The 20,298-nt window shown below is 41.8% G+C and overlaps 1 protein-coding gene across 5 annotated transcripts in view; it reads left to right on the top strand.

Annotated features, from left to right (window-relative positions):
• LOC125767592 (protein still life, isoform SIF type 1) overlaps positions 1 to 20,298 on the top strand; it is a 92,900-nt gene that overhangs the window by 53,742 nt on the left and 18,860 nt on the right. For all 5 annotated transcript variants that reach the window (XM_049434330.1, XM_049434329.1, XM_049434328.1 and 2 more), the window contains 2 exons: positions 19,522 to 19,667; positions 19,753 to 20,164. In XM_049434330.1, coding sequence (XP_049290287.1) covers positions 19,522 to 19,667; positions 19,753 to 20,164 — 558 coding nt within the window. The remainder of the gene's footprint in view (positions 1 to 19,521; positions 19,668 to 19,752; positions 20,165 to 20,298) is intronic.

The raw sequence follows: 20,298 nt of genomic DNA, 5'->3' as shown, positions 1-20,298 counted from the left end.
ATCTGTCCCGCCGCGTTTTGCTTGGTTGCGTTTATGTGGGAACAAATTTAAAAACATCATTTCTGCCACGCCCGGAGATTAGTTACCATCGCTTGATGAAAATGTAATTTAATTTCCATACCCGTACGATCCGATCGCTTCCCATAATCAGTTCCCTGCTAGAGGTGTTCTTATCTGGATTTCGTGTGATTTATGGCCACCACTAGAGAAGACATGCTTTAACCCTTACCTTGGTTAAAAGAAATGTTATAAATAACGACGGATGATTTGCTCCCGCCGGTGGTAGATTCTCTAATCAGGCATAATAATCTTTCAAATACGTGCTTGATATATCCGTCCGTTTTTGTTCATCAGCTCTGGTTGGCATCTAGGATGGATAACGAACGAAGATCGCCAACGGGTGGAAAGCTTTCGCGCAGATAACAGATTCCCAAGGGCTTCGGTATATCGTTATGATTGCAAATTATGAACCTACCATCTTCAACCCAACCAACCAAACAATAATGCCTTCCCTTACACGGAAAAGGGTTCACAACCGTTTCTGATGCCCGAAACCGAAAACTCCTCCACATTCAAACAAGAACTCAATCAGCTCGAAAAGCCTTCTGGCGCTTTTTTTTCCTGTTCACTTCTTCGCACGGCAAACCTTACCCCGTTACCATCGCTGAAGAGCAGAACGCATCGTTCGGGCCCATAATCAGTATAATTGTGTAACACTTACGACGTCTCCAGCAGCCAGAATGTCCACCATTTTCCAACGAATTACCCAGCGCTCGCCATGAAACCGAGAGGTCACACCGTTGCCTTTTGTTTGCTGCATACCGAGCGACCTCTTGTCGCAAAACGGGGGCACAAAAAATTAAAATTCCGCTCACGGTAATGATGATTATGGGAGACTTGCCTTTGCCGGAGCTGGAAGAATACCCGTAAGCATCCTCTCGCACCAAGGAGAACGACCTGCCGAAACCGTCCTTCAAACTCCGGGGTCGTCCGCCACAGGAAGCAAACAATATCATTATACACCGGAAACGGTGTCCGGGCCCGTAGCTTTCGCGTCGGTTTCAGACGGTTCTTTTGGGCGGTGTGAACATTCGCAACAAAGCAAACAGCAACAGCAAATCCCCAATCCCGTACCGTCCGGACCGAAATTGCGCCACGGACGAAACATGCGAAACAGCAAAAGGGGCCGCCGAACGAAAAGGAAAAAAAAAGCTACGGTGGAAAAATAATCGAGAAACAAGAGCAAGTACTCCTTTAAAGCACACTTATCAACGGTATGAAGGATACGTGTGCTGGATACACTGGGTACACGACTGGGTCTGGGACAGGACGGAACAAAATTACCATCCTCCATTCTGCACTCCCATACACGCGTTTCCCCATCCCTATGCTGCCTTCCCAACCAGCTGGCTTTTGCTAGCTTTTCTTGTGGATTTTCTTTCCCTTTTGCGTGCTTTGGATTTTCTTTTCTTTTTTTTTTGTCCATCGCTACTACTGCTTCAAGTCTTTTGCATTCTGCCTAGGAATTGTCCTCTACAGTTTGAAGTTGTTCACTTTTGTCGTGGCCCCCGTTTTCTTTTGTGTTGCCCCGTGTTCTATGCGACCCACCGTGATCACTTCATTTTCTTTTTATATTTATTTTTCACCTCTTTTGGGTCGGGGAATGCCTCACGGGTACGAAGTTTGTCACGAGATTCCCACGCCCTTTACCGTGAAGTGAACGTGAAGCGTACGAGGCTGAGGGCCGAATGTCATTTGCCTTAGCTCATTTTGTGTCCCCCTTCGTACGAACAGCATGGAAGTGTGCCTCTTGTGGAATAAGAAATAATACAATTTGCCAACCACTGTCCGCTGGGAGGACCAATGAGAAAGAGTTGGCATACTGTGTGCGAGCTAGTTGCGATGGGGCCGATGAGATGGGGCTTCAGCTTCACCTTGGGATCGTAAACCTGATTCGGTGAAGGTATCCACAAAACGGAGATAAAAAATAAGGTACCTACAACGGTCGAGAGTGAGCATGATGTGTAGTGAGAAGAATGAAAAAAAAAAACATGGCAAAAATATTTCTCTTTAGCATGCTTCTTAACCACAAACTTCACAAACTCGCAAATACTTTGACCCAAGATGGCGGATCGGTTCGGATTTCAATCCCCATCGTTGCCTTGTATTGCCTTCCTATCTGATGCCAATTGCCACAGGCCAGCTTCTCTTTGGAATGAGTAACTAACAGTGCTGGATTTAACGTTAAGGCTGTAGTGTAAAGCTTTTACAAGGACTAGTGCTTGTTTCAAAAGCTTTATTTTATAAATCGCTCCCGTATTCCATTTGACAGATGTGAGAGCGTTCGACGCGAGAGCTTTCTATGTAAATAAAATGTTTAAATTTTGCACAGCAGAAGCACGGATTAACGTGTTTGTTACATTGTTGAAGAAAAGCAAGATTACCAGATCAAATACAATTGGTTCTATTTTCTGTTATAATTCTTCACCCAGATAGTTATACAGAACAAACAAAGCTTTCTACTATCACGTTTAATCTTTCCGTGTGATTTGACGAATTCTTGATGCATATAAAGCTCTACATATATATTGAAAATGTTTCATTATCACCCTATTAGTTTTTTTGTTATCGCTCTTGACATACCATTCATAATCCTTAGCTTAGATTGCTCTTAGTTGTATTAGCTTAAAGTAATCCTTTGTACGAATGGTAGAGTTAGGATGTGAATGTATCTCAGAGCGGACATGCAGCTGCGTTCTGCATCGTTTTGTATTAAAATGTTTGAAAACAAGATTGACAGTATACCTACTACCAGCAGTGTACAACAAACATGTCACAACGTTGTAGGACGATGATTTTTATACCCTTGAAAGCTTTGCCGTATCTATCTTTACCGGTTCCCCTAACAAGAAGCGCAAATAAATTCCTCTTCATTTCGGTTTGCTTTGACACCCTGTACTCTCCCATAACATTTGGCACCGTCGTGCCCCGTCCTGTCCCTAATTCCTTCAAAACACATCATGCTGTTGTGGGGTTTAGGAATCATAGAAATGCTAGAAATTTTCGGAACCGAAGACAACTCGATCCACTATCCCCATTCGGTGTTTCCTCCCAAAAACCGGGCAACGAAAGCAATCCTACGTAAGCGGATAAATATTCATGAAATATTATATTAGCGTGAAAATCAGCTCGTTTGAGTTATTTTGCTCATCCTGCACGAGATAAATTATCATCCCTTTCTATTATCCGACCTGAAACGAGGGCGATTTCTAGCGCAAACGGGATGAGGCAAATATCCTTTCGGCAAATGTTGCACATCGCACCTCCGGTTCGTCCTTGCCCCCAAAGCACGGCTCCCTATAAGTGGGGCGTGAAACAAAAAAGCGAACGCAGCTGGTTTGGAAGCTTTCTAGGGCGCAAAAAAGTTATACAAAACACCGAATCCGGTCGGCAAGGGACGAACCTTTTTTTGCCAGTCGGAAAAAGAAGGACGCATTTATCCTAAAGCCAACGATTGTCGGACGTGTTGTTGTTGTTGTTACTGGCGGTGGCGGAGAGTTGGGAAGTAAAAAAAACACACTCACACATACAAGGGTCTACCATCATCAGCAAACATGGATTTCTTCCCATCATTTTCCTGCTTTAACCGCGTCTTTTGCTTTACTTCTCCGCGAAACGATTTCACCTCGTGCCCCATATCATTACTGTGCAGCAAGCGAGTTCTCAACCTTCAGCAAAGCCTCTGTACGGAAGCTGATGCGTCGACCGACCGAAACACAACGCAGAATCCGTACGTGCGAGCGTTAAACCGTACAGAGGCAATGGAAAATTGTAACACTATACGCTTGAACACCCGAAGAAAAGCTTCACTGGTCGCCAAACCCGGGGTGGAAGAAAATGCTTCCTTTCCGGGTGTAATTAAATCATGGTACCATACCCACCGACGGTACCACTACTCGGGGATGCCTACTGCCTTCTGACTAAGTAATTAGAACGAGCGCAGTAACGTGGTCCGGCTGACGGAAGACGAGAATATGCTGCCCGGACAAAATGAAACGAACAGGCCAGGTTTTCGTTTGCCGGCTGGCTTCGTGTCGTTTCGTTACGAGTGGTGCGTTACAAAGACCTTGCGGGAAAAGGGTTTTTCTTGAGGTTTTTTGGGTGTTTCATCTTTTTTGTCGTTGTTTGTGTGCGTAGTTCTTAACTCACAACAGCATGTGTGCTGTCTTAATCCGGATGATATATACCTTGGCACTGTGAAGGAATATATGATCAAACGGTCAAGTGTTGGAGCACAACTTATGTATGTCAGGAGATAACTGTTAAAAATTTAACTAAAATATTTTTTAAAAAAAGTTTGAAGACAACAAGCATAATAAAAAATTTTATATGATAATACGTTGAAAACTCGTCATGGTAAAATTAAAAAAAATCAACCATTATTGCTACTGTAAACTTAACCACAAAAGTAATTATTTGTATGTATTACAATTATTGTAATAAATTATTTAACTAATTAAGATACATTCAAGTTAAGTATTCCGCCATCATATACCTGGAAAAAGAATATTTCTTTAAAATTATGATGCTCCTTGTTTAGGTATTTACTACGTATTAATGGACCAACGAATTCAAACATCAGTTGAACTTAACATTTGTTGCCTAACCTGTTGTAAAACTTTTGTCATTTTGATCCTAGGATCACTGTATTCAACAATTGACGATCTTAATACGTTTAACTTCTTTGTGCAACTTGCTCTGTCTAGTTCTATGAATAATGAAAATCGTCTGTCATATCAATAGAAGACTATTATGAATGTACTGCTACAGAACTCCCCTCCTAGACTAGGCTTGATTTTAATGAAAACGGAGTGGAATTACAATTCACCGACCAAAACGAATGACCCTATACGAAGGAACGGAATTATTTGTAATTGGAGATTCAGTTGAACTTGAAGTGCTTGCGGTTCGATTTTCAGTCTATGAGTACACAGATTTCAGGCGATCGACCGAAATATTGAGAGTCCTGGCTTTTCGGTTAATCTTGAAATGATCTACTAGAAAATGTACTACTTACAGACTACTGTATTCAGACGTATTTAAAATCTTCAAATTTGGAAATGGTAAAACAAAACTAACTTTGTCTAATTTTTAAGGATGTGCCATCAAATTAGATTATTTAGCATAGAAAGTGTATATCATTGTACTATAAAATTCGATTTGTAATTAAACAAGTTTGAAAATAATAATTTTTATTTTATAGAAACTAGTCAGTTCAGTCCAATTAACAAAAGTCAACTCAAATATGTTTTACCAAAACATAAAGTTAATCCTGTTAGTTATTTTTTATTAAAACACACAACGCTGTGCCTGCCCATAGTGCACTGCGTCAACCTTTGGGACGGAAGATAAAATGATGAAGCAATGAAGGAAAACGCTGAAGTAAGGTGAAGAAAATCCGCATCCCCCATACCGAGGTTTGACCTAACGAAAATCTGAAGGAAAGTGTTTACTTTTACCAGGAACCATTTCACACCTCGTTGTACCATCTTTACGAACCGGTAAAACGAGCGTTTGAAATGTTTCCACCCACAAACGGGGACTGCAAATGGCCCCATCCGGTGGAGGTCAAATGGCACAGTATTAAATAACCATTTGGTCCATAATAGATATTTAATGATAATTATCTAACGCTACTCTCGGGGTGGATCGTAATCATCACACGATGTACCCTGTTGTCACCTAGCGAAAGCCTACACCGAAGTAACACCCGTCCGTACAATCCTTTCACTAGCTGTCATAATGTATTTTGCTGGGGAAACGTTAAATGGAAAGCGTTCAATTCAATTTTCGTTTTCTCGCCCAGTCTAACGCAAAAAGACCACAAACCATAAGTCAGCTAACTTTTTGGGGGGAGTGAAAAACTACTGATCTAACTAATGTAATTCACACATGCCACCTGAGCTTTGCTGCCAGCCGTACTACATCATTACAGTGAAAAGGCTGATCGATCGGCACCGTTCTTCCAGTCGACCAATAGACTTCGTGGCCTTTCTCCCCTACCAACGGGAAGATTTACGGCAGTAAAGTTTTGCTGCCGGACTGTTGGCACTAATGAAAGTTACTCCCTGTCGATAGTTGCAGCGGTGTAATAAACTTACCTCCACCGCTCTGCACCGTCTGCATGCCGCCCTAACACACGAGTCGAAAACTTTTCACCGACTTCGTTCCGACGACCCTTTTTACACCGGGTACGGTTGTAACAGCAAAATCGGCTAAGTAGTGCCACGGTTTAGGGAAACTGTTCTCCTGCACGATTCAAACCATCATTCCGTTCGAATGCATGCGCATATTCGATGAATTGTGGCAAGTGAGCAAAAGGGGGAAAAAACTATACAGAACCATAATCATATTGTACGATCGTGCCGATTCGAATGATTTCACCCGGGGATAAGCTTGTGTAATGCGCTTAAACCCCTCTGTCAAATATGCCATTTTGCTAAAAGTTCACCCAAAGTTCAAACACATTCAATCATTTTGCCACCATTTTGGGTGGAGGTCCCCATTTTAGTGTGTCAGTTGTGCATATCGAACAAGTGGATTATGTGTAGATTAGATTTGTACCGATTGTTCAAACTTTCCGGTTTTGTAAAGTTACAACGGAGTTCGGTCGTAAAATAGACACTTTGATACGAGGGTGATAAGATTTCCCCCTTTTTTGTTGGAGTGTCACAAAGGTGCAAATGATTCGCCTGCGATGAATGGAACTGCAGCAGAATTAAAACTTTAACATTCGGTATGTGTTGAATAAAGGTTCAAACGATTTTTCACTATCATACGAAGTACTTCAATCGATGTTTAATCTATACCCGATTTGGTGGACAGAATGATTTTCATTCGATTGCTATATTTCCAGTACGCAACCAATTAATTACGTGAACTTGTGGATCATTAATTTAATTGTGCCATCACTGGAAAAAATATATCTTCCATATAACTCCAATGCAATTTAAATGTGAACGATTAGCTCAAACCGTATAGCAAAAACAGAGGAGAAGCAAAATAAATTGTGAATAATTAATTTAATTTATATAAACGGCTGCTATCCAAGTGTAAGGGAAAAAATGGACCTGCATTCACAGTTAGCAATAAAGGTGAACAATTAGGTACAAAATACACACACACAAAATCCATTTGTGTGGTTGAACTGTTGCGTCAAATGCATGTACCAAAGTGCAAAGCGATGAGTTAGCTTCACCATTAATGCGTCAACAGTCCAGAATAAATTAAAAAAAAAAATTACTAACATTCACATCACATTTTCTGAAACTAAGCGCTAAGCTAAATTGAACAGTTGTGAATGGGATTTCGTTCCAGTTTTTTTCACCCAACGAGCTTTTAATGGCATTTTTCAACGATACGAAGATGGAGAAAAAACAACTTGATAAACTCCGACGTTACAAGATGGAAAACAAAATGTTATTGAAGAAAAATAATTTCAACACAACAACAAAACAAACAAACCGTATCCTTTCCAACTTGTTCGTTGTAATGCAATCAAAAACTGTGTCCTAGGGAGTTGTACTTCCACTGCAAAACTCATCCCAACGGGTGGCTTCCATCGCAGATGTACGAAACCAAAAAAAAACCCTCCCAACAAATGCGGCAGAAATTAAAAGCTTGATGCATGGCCCTTACCCTTTTGCGATGCTTACTCATTTAACATTCAAACAGGAACTTAAAGCGCAGACAACAAACAACAACCGTAACCTGTAATCAAAACATGAATGTACAATTTGTGGAAGAACTGTGTGTAACGTTGCGCAAGGACACACACATACATCCAGTGCGGATCAAATGTATTGTACCTAACGTTGTATATGTTGTCCAGTAAGGGTCACGGATGTGTGTAAGGGTCATGGCTTGGTAATGTTTATGCAGTGCAGTGTTTATTTCAGCACCAATGTCCAATTGTCTGCGTTGCGTGAGTTTGTATGAGTTTATAAAGAAAGTATCCAAAAAACATGCGGCCGGAAATGTTGGGACACGAAAAATGAACATGTTGGAGGCACTGCAAAGTAAGTCTGTTTCCTTTTTTCTCATCTTTTCACCCCCTTTTTTTGGATCGAAATTCTCCTTTGGGTGCTGTTGTTTATTATTGTGAAGAATAAACGCACCACCTCACAGTTACAGCTATACTGACATTTATGAAAAATCCTGTTAAAAGACCTGTTTGCATACCCGGTTGGACATGGCAGGAAACCATGTCAGCTAGTGTCAGTCAACCGTCGGACGGTTTGTAATGTGACACCTTGTACTCATCCTTGTCCGTATCATGTCAAGCAGCAAGCGGTTTGTGGGTAGGAAAGAAGAAGTATGACAGCTGGGCCGGATGTTCCGTTTCGTGCTTGGATGCGCCAGCATCGCTTCGGGTGGTGGCACAACGTTTAGGCAAACGCCCTAAACCCTTACCTAAACAATGTAAGTGAAAGAAATGCACCGGAGCGATGTTTCGTTACAAGATGGAAGATGTTTTTTTTCTTTTTTTACTTACTTTTTTTTTGTTCTCCCATTTCCACTACACCCACCCACCCATCGGACCCATGTGCTGTCGTTCTTTAATTTTTCTCAGTGCTCTTTCCACACTCTCCGTTGCATCTCCATCTCCAAGGGGGAAAAGGATACTTGTGTACCGGTCCCTGTACCACACTGTACGTCGGTAAGTCGCCAAGTCTCCAGCCGGTCGGTTTCGCCGTGCGTTCTATGAATATCTTATCTACGGTGGGCGGCGGCGTATACTAGGCGGCTTGGGCGTCCCGCAGAAGCGCATGAAATTTCCGTTCCGTATATATTTGCATACATGGTTGCGAAAGGTTCCCGAAGTCCTACGCGGAAACCAGCCCGTACGCCTACGGAAAGCAAGCAGAAAGAACATGCGATGGTACAAACATCATATTATATTCAATTCCTGTGCCCAAGTGATCCTTTCGTCAGCCGAACCGTGTACTCTCGGGCTATAAATATTTGTCTTACTTGACATACATTGCACCATCATCAGTTTTCCCCCAACCCATTTGTGTGTGTGTGTTTTTTTTTCGGAATCACTTTTTTTCGTACGGGCTGGACCCGATCCAGGACCCTTGAGTTTCCTTACACCGTGCGTGCCACTGCCTTCCGATGCTGCCTGCGGATCGTTTGTGCATTTTGATTTAACCGTGGATTCGCCGCCCTACGAAGCGGAGGGATAACGCTTTTGCTGGCCCGGAAGTCTCGTCCACCGTTCAGGTGAATCCAAAGCAAATCTGCACGCCTTTTGCTGTGGCGTGCCTGATGAATCTCTCATTTTACGAGTCGGCAATTTTACGTTTCCGGTCTCTGGAATGGAACAGAGTCTAGTACTCTCGCTTTCGCTACACTTGCTTGCAGTACCATTCCTGCCGCAGACCGCATTACCGTTTTTTTTCTTTTTTAACCCTTTTCTACGGATTTGTCTCATTTGAATTCTAAAACACAAAAAACACACACCTACACACACGCTCGTAAACCAGTAAACCTTTGATGTTTTAATAATGAACAGTTGGCGCGTTCGTATACACATCCACACGTATTTAGATGCACATTTACCATTACGGTTTGGTGTGTGTTCTGGCCATCCTGGAACGGACACAACTTTTTGGCTAGCCGTTTTTCCACATCCGCTCTGTACCACTTTTGAACTGTTTGTATTTGTTGCGCCAAATCATGAAGGCGGATGAACTAGGATCGGTTCATAAAACTTTCGCACGAAGGACGTGAGTGTGTGGCGGATTGCATTTTACGGTTAGATGCAATTTTCATTTAGGCGAAACAGCAACACGGTTTTCCAATGATTCCTGGAGATGTTAGGAGACCATTTTCTTGTTCGGAATGTGTCCAAGTAAGTACCTTTGCGTTCTTTATTTATGCTGAAAATTACTCCCTTCGCCTAAGAAATATTCTCTAGTGCGGACAATAATGTCTATCGAATTGACATTTGTTCAGTATACTTGCGATCCAGACAGTATTTTTTTCCACGAAATTTACATAATGGAGTTTATTCTTAGAACAAGCGCTACAAGGGTTTAATTCCAAGGAATTGATCTCTGGCGGCATTGAACTTTCAGGAATTATTACATGTGTGACTGCCACTTTGTGGTAGTCATTTTGAATCGATTTGAACTTCGGTTTCGAATTTAAAGTCACAATTTAAACGATTTATCAACCTTTTTTCACTTCGTAAAATGAGTTGGAACAGAAAATTCATTGGATAATCGTTGTTCGCAGCAGAAGTGCGAGTATTTTTCTTTGATGCAAGAGTTTGAAGGATTATTAAATATTGAGTAGATAAATTTACAAAGTACAGGAAGTAAGTCAAGGAAAGCCAGAAAATGACACTTCTTGAGGATGCAATGCCACAACATAAAGAAGAACCAGACTAGTTTAAATATGGCTGAGGTGCCTTCTGTGTGATTTTTTTACCTTTACATTGTGGTCGTTCACCTTTTTTGGGAAATTTTATAAACACTGAAAATATTTTAAGAATAATGGCAATAATGTTGGGGCAGCCCGGTGGAATAAACGGAAGGACCGCGTTTCACATCCCATCCGGATCGTCCTCTCGTAGTAAGGACTGACTATCCTGCTACGTGGTAAAACAAGTCTTGATACGGCCAGGCAGTTCTAACCGAGCAAAAAAAAAAAAACAATAATGTTCATCATTCCCATTGTTTTGGTGATAACAATTTTGATGTGGAAATCTAAAAAAACTTATTAAAAGAACTCTCAAATTCCTAACATTACACGAATGGTAATACTTCTTACCAAATATCAGATGTTCTGAAAATGAATCGTTCAATTCACTGACTTTTTTTCATTTACTCTCTTACTTAATGAATTTCCATGAAAGTATTCTGTCAAGTTTAGCTCGATGGTAAGTTGCGATATTCAGTAATACTACCAACCTATTATAAAGTCTTGGATACGATACAGTAAGTATTGTAAATCCTACAGACCTTAATCTGTTTCATTCTTCATGTGTTTTCTCGAAACTAACTTATCAATAACATATTAGGGTTTCAATGTAGTCAACTATTTTTCAACAGTTGCTCATACACTCTTAAATTGTTATAAAAATTTCGCAATTGCCATGATGTTTTCTCTTTTATTATGGCATTTGCTACTACTATCCTTAAGGTTGAATTTTTTGTTTTGTTTTATGGGTTTATACTTCTACTTATTTCCCCCGGTCTATATGATCAAAAGTAATAAATTACCCATTATTTTATTTTTCCCAAAACCTCATACTTCCACTAAGGCAAAATCGACATTTTCGATACGGAACGCATCCGACACCAACTGCTACGCCCCTTCTCGAGGCTCTAGGCTGCCAAGTCAACCCTGACACATTGGACCTATAATACAATTTACAGCCATCGAGACAGGTGAATCGGAAAAAACTCAAACACGTGGAATTAATTCATCGCCCCATACCGTACAGAGTAGCCTTATTGGTTGTCGGGCAGAGTGGCACAAACCCTTACCTTGCAGTGCGATAAGGGTACTGTGTGCAGTATGTTTTCCATCATCTTTCACATTTCCTTTGGCAGGTCATACATATCTTCAACCGTGCGGACGATGCGGACCATAACCGTTGCCATTGGTTGCAATTTTGTCGAATGAATTTTCCAGACCCATTCACAAGAAGCATCCTTCGAGCGATCATGCCTGTCCTGTTTTTCTTGCCATTTTCATCGTTTCGATTCATCGCACGGTAAAAGAATATCTCAACCTGGGAATGGTGCTATCCGGTTAGTATCCGGAAATGGATGAACTGACAACAAACAGGAACACTAGGTGCAACGGAGCACAGAAAACATGGCGAAAAAGGATGTTTCTGTGTTTTATTCTTCTGTGTGGCCCTCTTTTCACGTCACCCCTTTTCAAACCCCCCAACCCTGCTCCAGTCGGTACTAAATCAAACCCGCAAAAGGGAAAAATCAGATAGGTGTCACCTTGTACCTCGGGATGGGAAGTTGGGAATAGAAAAAAATCTCGTAGCAACAGCGTGCCATACGAAATGGCCAAGAGAACTGCATGTGAAGTAAAAAAGAAGAAAAAAAAACAAGAAAACCCCTGTCCCCAGAAAGATACGACAAATCCTGGTGCAACTATAGTCTCGTATTTTGCACGCTCACGTGTCTTCAAAAGAAATTCAAACCATTGTTTCAGTTAGTATTTTTTTAAGTTCACATTACTTAACTTCTCTTACATATTGCTAATTTAACCTTTTCCGTATGCAATCTTTAACAATTTAATAGTTTTTTTGCTTAAAATTTGGATTTAAGTGTTTCTTCCCCATTTAAGTACAAACTGATATTACAAATCAGAAAGTATTTTTTGTACTAGTTGTTAAAAGACCGTTCCCAACGAGCGTCCATATGTGGCATGATAAGGCGAAACCGTCCCACAAAGCTTATGCCCATTTGGGGAAGAACCTTTCGCTCGAAGGAATACAAATCGTTCGGCAGCAAATACGTCAAGGGATGAGTAACGATGTTCACTTTCGCAAAAACCGGAAACCATTCATTCATGCCACCCTGACATCGACCGAATAATGGAGGTGAGGTATAATAAAAATCGAACACCCACCCACCCAGAGGGCATATATGACATCATCTTCGACGCTGTAACGATTCGAATGTCGATGCAGTGCAGATTGAAACGGAATTGCATCGGTACGAGTTCCGGTTTTGCGAAGGTTCCCTTCGTCTCTCCTTTCTCGTGTCTATGCATACTATGAACTATGTATAGTTCCGAAGATAGAAATTATCGAAATATTCGCAAACCAGCTTCAGAATGCCTGATTTAAACAACGGAATTGAAACGCTCGTGATCCAGAAGATGAAACAGTGAAGTCGGCATGGATTGAGTACAATGTTTGACCTAGCACCCAGCACTTGATGTGTAGCAATTGGAATATGCGCATATACAGAAGAACCATAATCGTAACGTTCAATCAAACTCACATCAGGAATAAATCATGCCTTATCCACATTAAACTCACAGACAGAATGGCACCCTACGAATCGGGACGAGAGAAGCAAGAACAAGAAGGAAAACGAAAAAATCGTACAAGAAATGGGATTTTATAATGATAAAAATCGATTCACGATTTGGATTTAGAGCTTCACATTCGCATACAAAAAAAAACTCCTATACACACACACACATAAAATATAGATTGATGGTTACACCTGTTCTAGCCGGATGTTGGAAATTGGGAACACGCTTTTATTTGCCCATCGTAATGATCACCTCAGTATGTGTCGCTGACATGGCTCGTTTTCTTCATACATGAATGAATGTCAATCAACGGTTGTCATTTCTGTTGTATGATGTGAATTTTTTTTTTCTAGCTCCTTTAATAGGATGTTTTTTTCTTCTTCAAGTTAGACAGAACCAGAGTAACACGCTGTTCACGCGCATCTGTTTATAAAAAGTATAAATTGATGTTTGGACAAGTATTGTCCATGCGCCACAAAAATTGTGTGCTTAAGATGCTTTTCTTGGATGAAAAAACAATTATCCCACTTAGGCACGCTGTACGCAGTACAAGGACATTCATAAATCCCTACCCGGCATGCACTTTACGCATCAACTCGTGCGCTATTTTTGATTGGTTTCCATACATCGAACATCGAGCGAAAAGTACAGCTAACGGACTACAGATGCAAACGCCAGCGGTTCCAAAAGACAACGATGCATTCCGTGCTGCGACGCACGCATCATCAGCTGAAAGCTTTTCCTTGATTGGGAATTTCTGTCAATTCCTAGAGTGCTCAAGATTCCATCAACCGAATCAATTCTCTGGGTTTTCGAATGCCAAACGAATGCCAGAGGTTGCGTATGTTGGCTGCGACAATTTTGTGGAGAACGGATTAGGTAGCTTTACCTAACCGACTCGAAAAATGGATATGGGCTTAATTCACGCACCGTGTGCCGTTGTTACCGTATGGATCGGAACATTGGGGTTGTTTTTTGCCATTGTCTTCGCCGTTGTCGTTAGGGGGTTTTCTGCGAGAACGAATGTGAAAATGTTCAAGTATGCTTGTATGCTTTTATACAACTACACTGAGAGTGAGTGTTTCGATAAGTGTTGTATTTATCTTAGTCAATTCTCGGGTATTCTGAATGGCAGTAGTTTAATGCGCTTACTACGCTGATTTATTCTCAAAACATAATTCTTACATACATCTTTAACATATCACTAGGAAGAATTAGATACAAATTATTAAGAAAGATTTTGAGCAATAGTTAGAAGCAAACTAAATAATATTTGCCCTCATGTATCAACATATGGTATCACTTCAGATATGTAATAAATCGAAAACTATGAGTAACTCATTCCAGTTCATTCCAGCTCATCGGAATGAGGTACCTCATTCCAGTTTTGTATCCAATTCCACTATGTATCTGTGCTATGTTGTACAAACATGTTAAGTAAATTGAAGATTTCTTATTTCGGCAGTTAGTCATTACTTTGACATTTTTACATTAGCTTTCTTTATTGAAACAAAACAAACTCCGTTTTCGAAGTACCGCAAGCTCTTCTACCATTGAATGCCGACTGTTATTGTTTGCACCCTGAAACACATCATCCGTAACACCTTTATCCGTATCGTAGATCAGCTCCCACCTTCCCTGCCGGGAGATGCATTGCCGATAAGGTGAAAAGGTTTCGGAAGCTTATTTGTGCCCGGTAGCGGTAAAGGAGGCAAGAGTAAGGACAAGATTTGTTGCATAACATAAATAAAAGATGACGTCTACCCGTACCCATGCAGTTAAGTGGGATGGAAATGCAAGCAACGCCCGCTCTAAAGCAGAGGGCCGTCCGAATCTGCATACTGCAAATATTATCTATCATTGTGTTTCATCAGCACGGTCCTGGTACATTGGTATCGTGCTGCTCCTTCGCACCAGATATGCTAATGTTTATCGGAAGTGACCCGTTTTTTATACTGCTTTGCCAGGGTAGCCGGTGGGGGTGCGAAGGGGTGGCAAAATTGGCACAGTAGGCCGACTCTTTCCGGTGTTCCCGGCGTGCCCGCTGCTGGTAGTTGGGAAGCACGGTAGTACAAAAGCCTGCAACCATTGCATCTGCATCCGTTCTGTAAATACGTAAGCAGTTGTGCTGCCGGTCTATGGCAAGTGACACGATGAACGACGATAATGCTACTACAATGAGTGGAACGAACGGTAGGAAAACATTGCCGTACCCACAATGCTAATTAAAGTAGCATCTTGGAGTCTGTGCAGCGTAGTGCAGGAAAACCCGGGCAGAGAGAATGCCGAGAACCGGATGCCGGAGTGCTTTGCTACCGAGAGTGTTCTTTTCTGTGTCGAGAATTGAGACGCGTTGTGTAGTCGTGTGCGGAGGATGGGCTTTTTCATTCTTCAATCTGTACCCGTTTCTGCTAAGAACTGGGCACCCAACCACAGCTGACAATGGTAGAGAAGGGGTGCGGGCCACGTTGTACGGTTGGAAGAATTTCTTCATTCCTCCAGCGCACAGATTCAATAGCAATCTCGATTTAGCCGTTCCCGCTTTTCGCTCACCTCCTTCTCCCCATCCCTGTCAGTACGACAAACCCCTAGAGCTTGGGTAAAGTTTTGACAACACCCGCGCTTCTTTCGCATCCTCAAAGGTGGTTACTGTAAAGGATGGGTGAGCTCCCAGTGAGCAGTCCGAACAGAACAGTAGCAGCAGGTGCATCACACAAATATATACCATGCTTCATCAACATTGTTGCCAGAAAAGACAGAAAAAACCGGACCAAGAGCTTGCCCGATTTTGGGCAAGTACTATGCACCGTGCGTTTCCGGCGTAATGGTACACCAAAAATAACACAGCTTCATGTGGACCAATTTTTGCCCGAACAGGCTGCCTCCTTGGGGTTTCCCGCTAGCCTGGGTTGACTGTTTTCCACCCGGACCGAAAGTGATGACGTGCGCAGCGAAATTTTGCACCTTCCGAACTGACTATTGCGAGCACGGCGTTGTAGAACGCTGCTGGGACAGCACTGTATGTCTTACCCGTACTCGCAACCTCACTCACTGGATGAAGTGAAAATTAATGGTGGAAAATTTTCTACCGCTTGCATAACACAACCGGGAAACTTCACGTACATGCATGTGGGCGTGTATGTTTTTTTTTGTATTCAAAATTTTGTTCAACGTTCCCTGTTCCTGTTAGCTGCAACTGGTTTTTTGCCAGGGGCGTCAAACTTCAGTTAATGCTAAAATGGTGAATAATTACTCATTACTGATGCAAGAAAAGGGTTTTTAATGAATAACGATGATTATTCAACACCGTTCGTTCAATTCACACAGAGACTAATTATAAATTATAAATTTAAACTTTTGACACAACATTTGTTCGCGAAAACAAATTTTCCATAAGGTGATTGACAGGTAAATTTTAAGCTCGCACACTACTAAGGTCGTAAGTTAGTGTAAGATTGGACAAAGAACTATTCAATCTTTTCTTGATTTATACTCCTATCAGGAAATGGTTACCTTATTCTGTGTGGTAGGGTATTTGCAAATAGAGTACTTTGCATGGCCCAACAAAAATTGTAACACAATTCAAAATGTTTAGTCATGAAGAAAAAAAATGCCGTCAAAAACTATATTCTTTAAAATTGATTAAAATCAATCCCAGCCAACAAGTAATCTGTTAATTAACCGATTCGAACAGTTATTTTTTGTCATACTGTACCTTTCTCATATGTGATGATGAACGGAAAGGAATTTGTATATTTTGTTGTATACATTGAAAATAATTTCCAGTTGTTCTTAATATTTATTAATATTGTGATATGAAGTTTCCAGTAAGTTCATTGCATTGCTGATGTAGAAATTAAAATTTTATAAAACACCCATGTTAAAATGTTTAACTGCCCAAATGTCTGTAATTTCGACAACGGATCTTTAATTTATTGACGTTTAATTTATTCCTCCAATTATAGGTTATTTAAAAGAATATTCAGCTGATTGGACTGGCTATATAAGCTCTAATAAAGTTGTTAATTTATTACTTTTAACATGTGGAATAGAAACAGTGGCAATTAGTCAATGCCAAAGACACTTTCTTTGCGAAACTAGTGTTTGACATCCCTGGCCCGTATGAAAAATGCCTCCTCACAAACGATGGCAGAATGTGCAGCATGCAGCCTTCGGTATGGCCATGCAACATAAGCAAGATTTGAGCCCCGGGTTGAGTGTGCTGGATATTGTTTTTCTTTCGCAATGCACGCCACCCATACACGTATCCCAGCCAATGAGTTTGTCAACAAGAACTTTACCTCCGTGCATATCATCGTCATCGTCGTTCACCATTTCTGTATGGTTTATGAGATGGAGCAAACAAAACAGCAGCCAAACAAAAAAAAAAGAACAGAAATGAATTATAGAGAAATGACGGTGAGATACACCAGATGAAGAAGGATTGTTGTCAACGTCGTCAACATGATATGCCGTTGTACATCCCGGTACCGAGACGCTAGGATAACAACGATGACAACGGTCATGCAAAAGATAGTGGACTATTATCTTGTTTACACAGCTTTACTTTCCACACGGAACTCTCTCCCAGTTCCCGGTCTGTTTGCCAGCACTTTTACCATCGCTGCTGGAGGAAACCCGGCCTGTGCGGTGGGATGTGCAACGTTCGCACATTATTCTTGCTACTACAATCCCGCGAAACCGTCACATAAATCACATGTGAGCAGATGCAAACGTGGGCTAACTATATTTACCCTTATACGCAAACGACGACGGCCCAAACCCCGTTCGCGGTTGGCGGACAAGAAACAAATAAATCCTTCATCCTGTTCCAGCACCTGATCGCAACGTGTGGTACGGTGCGCATGTGTTTGTGGTTCCATCCTAATCGCACAATATTGCGCACCTTGTAGACCACTTGATGTGCCAACTCAAACCATTCCCAGCATGGGCAGATGTAGAAATAGGATACCCGTTTTATGAGATTTTTCAAATACGCTTACTTGCCTTATGCTATTCGCATCCATCTCGATGTCACCTTCGAACTTGCACCAGGTTTTACAGATCGGTTCGGTGGAAATGTTTCCGGGTTGTCATGCAATCTTCAGTGCGCTTGACCTTTACTGTGCTTTATTTGTGCGCTGTTGACATTTAAAGCAATAGCCCATTGTCTTCCATTTTCTTGGAAAATATGGAAAACAGCTTAACATTTTGGGAGCAATTTCATTGTTCACGAGGAAAGCTTTAGGAAATAGAGGTTACAGCATTTCCTTTCCTTTTGGGACGCGTTGTTTGGTTTTTCCATTTTTTTAATTTACTTTTTTCAAATTTTTGTAGCTTTGGTATTTGTGAGGATTGAAATAACATCAGGTTTAAAGTTACATAATTTTAGTTCCCTTTGTTTTATGAAATCCAGCACATAAAGGCTTGTATAATTTAGTGGCGCTTTATTTTCAACCATTCAACAAAAATAAATAATTGCAACAACAGCACCAAACCATACATCATATACCTCAAATGTTAAAATATTAGCTGTGGTAAATGTTCATTGAATTGTAAACCGTCCAACATGGATATTAAATTTCGAATGAAATTAAAACACCACACACGATTGGATTTAATTAAACGGTCACACACATACGTCCGTGCCTATCCCCCGGTACATTGCATCAAAACCCAATCCTTCAACACTCTGGCCGATATCATTTGCCAGAGCGTGTTACTACGTGCTTAATCAACCAGCGAAACTGGCAAAACTATCATTTTCTACAACATTTTCCAATCGCACACCAGCCGCACCAATATGCAATCGGTTGGATGCATTCTTCCACCCGATCTCTCCCTTCTCTTCTCTTCTATCACTCCCCCTCCCCCCTCCCTTAAAAAGGGGAAGATTGCACCCCGTGCTTTACACATCGTTAACAGTCTTACGGGCATCATTATTTTGCACGGATCACTAACACCGTCCCTTTGCGTCGCATATGTCTCTAACCTTCTCAACGATTTGGCGTGTGCAAATTTACAACACACTTTACGCTTTGTTGTATCGAGCTGTAACAAACCAGCCGGGCCCACCGTCGGCTGCCTAATCAATCATTCCATCGCCAGCGGGCAAAAGCGCTAATGCAAATGTATGCTCACGCTTCGATGCATACGCCCTCTACGTCACGTTTACTGTAGATTGATCCCGGTTGGCAGCACAAGCAGGACAGATGGTGACAAATTGCAATGAATCGTGCTCACTTTCACCTCACATTTTAATGGCAGCATAACTCGTGCCACGAGTATTACCATATTCGTGACGGGTTACTGTCCCATCCGGTTGGATGGGATTACTACCAATAGGCTTTCCTTCTATGGTTAATCGTTACATGTCCCGACTCAACTTATCCATAATACATGCTTTGTTGCTTTGTTGCTTTACTCCTACTTACCAAACAGATATCCGATGACGATCGCATGAGCCTTACGACGGCCGTTTCGGACGAGGACGACGGGGAAAGCGTGATGGCCTCACCGTACAAAGCGAAAGCGACCGGTACGGCGGCCGCATCCTTCAACTGTACCGGCGCCGTACGCAAGGCTGGGTAAGCGATAGATAAACATTCATTCTTTGTTATCGACAACGTTCTTAACAATTGTCATTTTTTGCTGCCACCATTTTGTGGATAGCTTCCTGTCGGTAAAGAAGTGGCTGCTGCGCAAGAAGCATCAGATCGAGCTGGCCCGCAAACGTGGCTGGAAGGGCTATTGGGTGTGCCTGAAGGGTACGACCCTGCTGTTCTATCCGTGCGATTCACGCGAAGGCCGCTCGGTCGAGGCTGCCCCGAAACATCTGATCATAGTGGACGGTGCGATCATGCAACCGATACCGGAACATCCGAAGCGGGACTACATCTTCTGCCTCAGCACGGCGTTCGGCGATGCGTACCTGTTTCAGGCGCCGTGTCAGGTCGAGCTCGAGAACTGGGTGAACAGCATACACAGTGCCTGTGCTGCAGCGTTCGCCAGACATCGCGGCAAGACTGGTACGCTGCATCTGCTGCAGGAGGAAATATTCCGCCTCGAGAAAGCAATAGAATCGGTAAGTCGTGTTGGGGTTTCTGGTTGGACGTATTAGTTTTACTTTCAAACAAACCGAATTTCAAATACTCATTTGGCCAACAAAGATGCACTTTTTTCAAGAAATGTCTTAAAATTTTCGTCTTTATTATAAAC

The sequence above is a fragment of the Anopheles funestus genome, chromosome 3RL (genome assembly GCF_943734845.2).
Source record: "Anopheles funestus chromosome 3RL, idAnoFuneDA-416_04, whole genome shotgun sequence".
Lineage (NCBI taxonomy): Eukaryota > Metazoa > Arthropoda > Insecta > Diptera > Culicidae > Anopheles > Anopheles funestus.
Note: the sequence above shows the minus strand (reverse complement) of the source record. Positions and strands in the feature narration are given on the sequence as shown.